Here is a 7,696-nt window from a genome sequence, read left to right as displayed (position 1 = left end):
AGGGACACAAAGTAGATGTTTGAGACGTGGGAAGAATCGGCAGCACCTGGAGGAGCCGAGAGGTGACGGAGAATGTGCAAACTCCACACAGGCAGCACCCGAGGTCAGGATCAAATGTGGGTCTGTGGCACTGTGGAACCACAATATAGGGGTTGCTAGGGGGGGGGGGAGGGAGAGGGGGGAGGAGAGAGGGGGAGAGAGGGGGGGGAGAGAGAGAGAGAGGGAAGATAGGGGAGGGAGAGAGGGGGGAGAGAGAGAGAAGGGAGACAGAGAGAGAGAGAGGGGGGGAGAGAGAGGGGGAGAGAGAGAGAGGGGGGGGGGAGAGAGAGGGAGGGGGAGAGAGAGAGAGAGGGGGTGGGGTGAGGGGGAGTTAAGGTGAGGGTGAGGGGGGGTGGGAGTGAGGGGGAGGGGATTCAATCTTCCCCCACCTCTCCTTCAACACTAACACCTTTAAACCAATTGACCCCCAAATTACCACTGCGGTATCGCCCCTCTCTCTGCACTGAAAACATCAACAGAGGATCTCGGGGTTCACTTATGAAGGGAGGACCCACACATTTTTGCCCCCCACCCCCACCCTCCCTCTATTCCCCCAACCCCCACCGCACATTTTACACAGTTGTTCTTTTACAAATCTGTAGTGATTGAGAGAGGGGGGGAGAGAGAGGGGAGAGAGAGGGGGAGGGAGAGGGGAAGAGAGAAGGAGGGGGAGAGAGAGGGGGAGGGAGAGGGGAGAGAGAGAGAGGGGGAGAGAGAGGGGGAGGGAGAGGGGGAGGGAGAGGGGAAGAGAGAGGGGGGAGAGAGAGGGAGGGTGAGAGAGAGAGGGGGGGAGAGAGAGGGTGAGGGGAGAGAGAGAGGGGGGAGAGTGAGGGGGAGAGAGAGAGGGATGGGGAGAGAGGGAAGGGGAGGTGGGGCGGGTCTGTACGAGGGGAAGGGGAGCAGTCTTGCCCGGGGTAGAGATCAGTCCACAGCGAGGGGGAGAGAATCCCTGTACATGGGGGGAGAGAGAACGAGAGAGAGAGAGAGAGAGAGAGAGAGAGTTAACATTGACACACACCCTCCCTCCGCACCGTCCCCTCCCACAATCCCCCAGTCACACATACGCACAAACAAACACATGTAGAAAAAAAATCCAGTAGATTAGCCAAGCACGATTTCCCCTTCGTAAATCGACGCTGACTCGGAACGATCCTGTTACTGCGATCCAAACGCTCCGCAATTTCGTCTTTTATAATTCACTCCAGCATCTTCCCCACCACTGATGTCAGACTAACTGGTCTTTAATTTCCCATTTTCTCTCTCCCTCCTTTCTTGAAAAGTGGGATGACATTAGCTACCCTCCAATCCACAGGATCTATAGAACATTGGAAAATAATCACTAATGCGTCCACATCAGGCCCTGGGGATTTATCAGCCTTCAGTCCCATCAGTCTACCCAAAACTTTTTCCTGCCTAATGTGGATTTCCTCCAGTTCCTCTGTCATTCTAGGATCTCTGGCCACTAGAACATCTGCTTGTATCTTCCTTAGTGAAGACCCCACACCTTTCAGTCTGAAGATGCGTCCCGACCCGAAACGTCACCTATCCATGTTCTCCACAGATGCTGCCTGACCCGCTGAGTTACTCCAGCACTCTGTGAAACGTCAACTATCCATGTTCTCCACAGATGCTGCCTGACCCGGTGGGTTACTCCAGCACTCTGTGAAACATCACCTATCCATGTTCTCCAGAGATGCTGCCTGACCCGCTGAGTTACTCCAGCTCTCTGTGAAACGTCACCTATCCGCGTTCTCCACAGACGCTGCCCGACCCGCTGAGTTACTCCAGCACTCTCTGTGTATTTTTCCTTTTGTACAACCGGTATCCACGGATCCTCGTGTCTGCTGTTTGAAGAGATCTCTGTACCGTGACGCGGGGACGCGGAGAGAACTCAAACGCGGGTTATTTTTTAAAGACTTTATTAAAGGTCAAGTTAAAGGTGAAGAGTTACAAACGTGAGCGGAGCCACAGCGGGTGATGTGCGCGCCGGCGGGTCGCAGACTGGAGCCCGCGATGTTGTAATGAGGTGTTGCATTTTGTGACGTGGAACAAGGGCAGGACCCACACGGTGAACGGTAGTCCTCTGGGGAGTGTTGTAGAGCAGAGGGATCTAGGAGTTCAGGGGCATGGTTCCTCGAAGGTCGAGTCGCAGGTGGATAAGGCGGTCAAAAAGGCTTTTGGCACATTGGCCTTCGTCAGTCAGAGTATTGAGGATGGAAGGTGGGAGGTCGTGTTGCAGTTTGGGGATTCAATGGGAGCCGTTCAGCGCCGACCTGTTGTCCACCGGGTTTCTGCCCCACAGCCCCTGAGCCCCGCTCCTGACGCTGGTCCCGGGACCCGACCCTTTTACACACCCGGAGCGGAACCGGAGCAGATTCTCAGCCACTTGTCTACATCCCAAGTCTCGAAGAAAGGATAAAGTTTCTCCGTGAATTTATTCCCAGTGAAGGTGTGGAGATGGGACTTGGTGGCCGCGTCGTAAAATGAAACTGTCCCGGACTCGTAACTGAGATAAACTCCCACCCTCCCGGGGATGGGACGGGCGGGGAGACGGGATGGAGGGGAGGTGACTGCAACAAACGTGTCACCCCCCCGCCCGATGCTCCAGACTCCAGTCTCCGGGGTCAGTGTGACCAGTCCCTTCCTCCCCACAGACTCTGCGGTGACTCCCAGACTCCAGTCCTCACTCCCCGCCACCTCCACCTCCCAATAATGTCTCCCCGATGTGAACCCCTCCGATCCCAGCACACACGGCCAGACTGTAAACCTCTTCCCGGTTTCAGGGAGACTCCTCCGGGTCCCGGTCAATCTCACCCTCTTCCGATCCTCAGACACCTCGAGCCGCGCATGCGCTGTTTCCACATCCAGGGTGACGGAGACTGGGGGGAGAAGCAGAGAATCAGAGAGTCCCCGGGGGGGGGGGGGGGGTCGGGGGGAGACTCGGGCAGCGCGGCCCCGGGACCCGGGGGAGAGGCCGCTCGCCCTCAGGCACAGGCGGGCGGACAACTGAAACCCCCCCGCCCGGGGTTTCACCCACAACCACATCGGGGGGACAACAGACATCTCCCCCGGAGTTTTTAATCCAGGGATGGAGAGGGGAATTTCGTGAGGTGAGGGAGGGTGGACGGGGAGGACGGGTGCGGAGAGTGAGGAGGATTGCGAGATTGCGGTGGTGAAGGAGAAACGAAGGGGGGGGGGGGGGGAGGCTACTCACATATGGAGGCAGATCGGAGCAAGAGGATATTGAGGTTAGCGGTAATTTGAGGTTGTTAAAGAGGAGGCAGAGGTGGGTGGTGGGGTCGTCATGATCACAGTGAAAGGGGGCAGACACGAGGGGCCAGATGACCTGCTCCTGTGTTTTTTGAGTGGAGGGTGAGAGAGAGGGAGGGGTGGGTTTGTTAGTCAACTGGAGTGGGTGCAAAAGGGTTTACATCATCAGGTCTGAAGGGCTGTGTTATCAGGTGAAGTTGGACAGTCAGAAGGTCATAATGCCATAAGTGAAAGTATTAGAATTCTGCCATTCTGCCCATCAAGTCTACTCCACCATTCAATCATGGCTGATCTATCTCTCCCTCCTAACCCCATTCTCCTGCTTTCTCCCCATAACCTCTGACACCTGTACTAATCAAGAATCCAGTTGTCTCTGCCTTAAAAATATCCACCGACTTGGCCTCCACAGCCACCTGTGGCAATGAATTCCACAAATTCACCACCCTCTGATTAAAAACATTTCCCCTCATCTCCATCCGATAAGAACATCCTTTAATTCTGAGGCTATGTCCTCCAGTCCTAGACTCTCTCACTAATGGAAACATCCTCTCCACGTCCATTCTATCCAAGCCTTTCTCTATTCTGTATTTTTCAATGAGGTCCCCCCTCATTCTTCTAAACTCCAGCGAGGAGAGGCCCAATGCCGACAAACGCTCATCATAGGTTCATCTACTCATTCCTGGAACAGACTATTCAGACTGGGATATTTTTTCTTGGGAGCCTGTCAGAGTCAAGTCAAGTCAAGTCAATTTTATTTGTATAGCACAATTAAAAACAACCCACGTTGACCAAAGTGCTGTACATCTGATTAGGTACTAAGGGGAAAAAATGAAACATACAGTAGCACGCAAACAGTTCACAGCCCCTCCTCAATGAGAGTGACATTATGGATGTGTATAAGATGGACAGACAAGGTGATTAGCCACAATACTTTACCCAATGTCGGAGAGTCTAAACCTCGAGCGCATCAGTTTAAGATGAGAGTGGAAACAATAAAAAGGACCTGAGGAGCAGATTTTTTAGTCAGTGGGTGGTGTAGATGTGGAACGATCTGAGAGAGGAAGTGGTCGAGGAAGGTACAATTACAACAGTTCACAGAGAATTGGGTAGATACGTGGATAAGGTAGACTTGGAAGGATATGAGCCAGACTCAGGCAAGTGGGGCTAGCTTGGTTGGGCAACGTGGTTGGCATGGTCGAGTCGAGTCAAAGGGCCTGTTGCTGTGCTACAAAGCTCTCTGACTCTGTGATGCTTCCCAGCAGATGAGCTTGGTGGGAGATCAAATCTTCAATTTCCCTTCAGTCCAAAATACCATTAATCTTTGCATCTAAGTATTACTTAAAGATAGACACAATTGAAGGTAGACACAAAATGCTGGAGTAACTCAGAGGGACAAGCAGCATCTCTGGAGAGAAGGAATGTGTGATGTTTTAGTTCGACACCCTTCTTCAGACTGAAGAATAGTCTCGACCCGAAAAGTCACCCATACCTTCTCTACAGTGATGCTGCCTGTCTCGCTGAGTTACACCAGAATTTTGTGCCTTCCTTCGATTTAAACACGCGTCTGCAGTTCCTTCGTACACCTATTACTTAAAGGTGCCAGGAACAAGAACAATGGAAAAGGTATAAGCTTTACCTTGCTTGAAGTCATCAGATGTTTGTTTAAATGCTGTGTTCAATGAAACAGGGCAATGAAACTTTTCAATTGGCAAGGCAACGTCTACCACCGACAATGGTTTGGCTTCATCACGAACCCTGCGGATATTTAACAGCTGTTTATCAACTGAGCATCAGAAATGTTTTGAGTTGTTCCACAAAAACTTATAATGTTTCCATCAAGAGCATGTCCTACCTTCGCTTGCGACCGGCTTCCTCCTGAAAGAAATAAAACACAAATCTCAATTGACTGAGATGTTCCGTCCTCATCCCGACAGCGGGAATTTCTCCATATTTCTACAACCCTCTGATAATTCCCATTTCCCAACTCTTATCGCCGCTGTCATGCAGACAGAAAGCGGACATTGCCATCGAGACGTAGAACGAAGGGGGAAAAGCACAAGTAATGCTCATGAGAATGACGCCATAACTGAGAGGATGGAACTCAATGCAAAGACTGGGCAGGTTGTGGGAGTTTATCTGGGGAAGGTGTCAGGAATGATGAGATAAGATTTAAGTTTATCAGTGGATTTAAATGGGTGAGGATGAAATAATATCTCTAATCGATGGGAGAGCAAAAATCAAAGCTGAAATGTAACGCGGTCTTCAATAAATACTGAAAGGAATGTAGTCATGAGAACATGGACTTCACTTGCATTGGAGGGACTGAAGCCAACAGCAGAGATATATTTAAGGGCGAGCGGGATAAACACGTGAGCACTCCTGGAATTCAGGGTATTGTTACCGGGTGTGGTGAGTAGATGGGAGGGATGTTGAGTGGAACAGAAATCTTGACTGGATAGGATGGGCCAAATGGCCTGTCTATGATGTAGAATGGGATGTCATTCTATGGTGAACAAAGGTGGGTAAAACAAACAGAGCAAATTCCCCCAAGGTGACCGCCCACTGCTGATGGGAACCGGATATAGATGATCAATCTGCTGTGTGCGCCACGTTCTAGATTTCAATGTTAATCCCCACACTGTGGTCATGGCTGATTTAGCCCAGGACTGAACTCCTCCGCTTTGTCCCATTCCCTTTGATTTCAGTTCCCTGAACTTTCAAAAATGTATATTCCTCTAGTATAAATACGTCCAGCAGGTGAAACCTCTCAGAGTCTCTTGGTTGGAGAGTCCCAGAGATTTACTGCCCTCTGTCCATTCAGCGATCAGATATAGGATCACCCGTCGTAGTTCTAAACTCCACAAACACCTCTCTACATTCCAGCCAGGCAGTCCTGAGATCCCATAGATTATGCGGGAGACAATTTAGTTTGGGAACAACAACAGCTGGAACAGAAAGACCATTTACCCAGTTCTCAATTACTGGTAAAGGCAGCATTTATTTCTGAAATGTCACCACCATTTTGTGACTGTGCCCTTTCACTTCGCCAGAGTGTAGTGTCACCCCTCACCTTCAGAAACACCACATTGTCCTTTTGATCCATCTGCTGCTGCAACTTAAAGAGTTCCTCCTGAATGGAATTTAAATTCTCTTCAATTTCTCGAAGATTTTTCTCCATTGCATTTAGAATCTGCTTCTCTTCCTCCCGGATATCTGCCAGTCCTCGCTGCTCTTTCTCAGTGAGAATCTGGTGCAGTTCAGCAAACTGGGATTTGATCTTAGACTGAAGGTTGTGTGACTGTTCCTGTGAAATGAAAGGTGAAGATCAATATTTCATCAATATCTCAACGTGTGGAGTCATGCATGTTGGTGGTAGGAATAAAGGCATAGATCAATAGTAAGGAAAGCAAACTCTGTGCCAGCATTTATTCAAGAGGGCTTGTATACAAAAGCAGGGATGTGATGTTGAGGCTCCATAAGGCGCTGGTAAGGCCGCATTTGTAATATTGTGAGCAATTTTGGGCACCATAATCTGTGGAAAGATGTGCTGGCTCTGGAGAGGGTCCAGAGGAGGTTTACAAGAATGATCCCAGGAATGAGTGGGTTAACCTATGATGAGCGTTTGTTAGCACTGGGCCAGTACTCGCTGGGGTTTCAGAGAATGAGGGGGACCTAATTAAAACATACAGAATAGTGAAAGGCTTGGATAGAGTGGTTGTGGAGAGGATGTTTCCACTAGTGGGAGAATCCAGGACTCAAAGTCATAGCCTCAGAATTAAAGGACGCTAATTTAGGAAGATGAAGAGAATTTTCTTTGGTCAGAGGGTGGTGAATCTGTGGATTTTTTTTTGCCACAGAAAGCTATGGATATTTTTATGGCAAAGATAGATTCTTGATTAGTACAGGTTTCAGAGATTATGGTGATAAGGCAGGAGAATGGGGTAAGGAGGGAGAGATAGGTCAGCCATTATTGAATGGCGGCGTAGATGCGATGCGCGAAATGGCCTCATTCTACCCCTATTCCTTATGACTTTAATTCCCTGCTGCCTATTCCGTTTCACGTACCCATTAATTCTCATTCATCCGCCCACCACCCACCTCCGCAGGAATAATTTACAGTCACCGATTGACCTTTGAACCAGCATGTATTGGGCACCAAAAATACTAGAGGAGCAAGATAGACCACCCGACACGTAAAACCGTAGTTGGTCATGGGTAAATTTCAGCCCCATTTTAGTAAACAGATTCTGTGTGCCAGACTGGGCTGTGTTCACAACTCTCTGCGATTTGTTCGTATATAAAATGTTTGCAAACAATTATTTTTGTTCTTCTTCTTGGATAAGTTGATGGTTGACACCTATGACTATTTCTTGACGAGTTGCTGCTT

At 49.7% G+C, this 7,696-nt stretch overlaps 1 protein-coding gene across 1 annotated transcript in view; it reads right to left on the bottom strand.

Annotated features, from left to right (window-relative positions):
- Positions 1 to 6,487, bottom strand: part of LOC144612222 (zinc-binding protein A33-like) — an 18,718-nt gene extending 12,231 nt beyond the window's left edge. Inside the window, exons 1-4 of the mRNA XM_078431781.1 lie at positions 6,380 to 6,487; positions 5,162 to 5,184; positions 4,946 to 5,064; positions 2,800 to 2,918 (exon numbers count right to left, since the gene is read on the bottom strand). Coding sequence (XP_078287907.1) covers positions 2,800 to 2,918; positions 4,946 to 5,064; positions 5,162 to 5,184; positions 6,380 to 6,487 — 369 coding nt within the window. The remainder of the gene's footprint in view (positions 1 to 2,799; positions 2,919 to 4,945; positions 5,065 to 5,161; positions 5,185 to 6,379) is intronic.
- Positions 6,488 to 7,696: the final 1,209 nt, after the last annotated feature.

Source organism: Rhinoraja longicauda, chromosome 43 (assembly GCF_053455715.1).
Source record: "Rhinoraja longicauda isolate Sanriku21f chromosome 43, sRhiLon1.1, whole genome shotgun sequence".
Lineage (NCBI taxonomy): Eukaryota > Metazoa > Chordata > Chondrichthyes > Rajiformes > Arhynchobatidae > Rhinoraja > Rhinoraja longicauda.
Note: the sequence above shows the minus strand (reverse complement) of the source record. Positions and strands in the feature narration are given on the sequence as shown.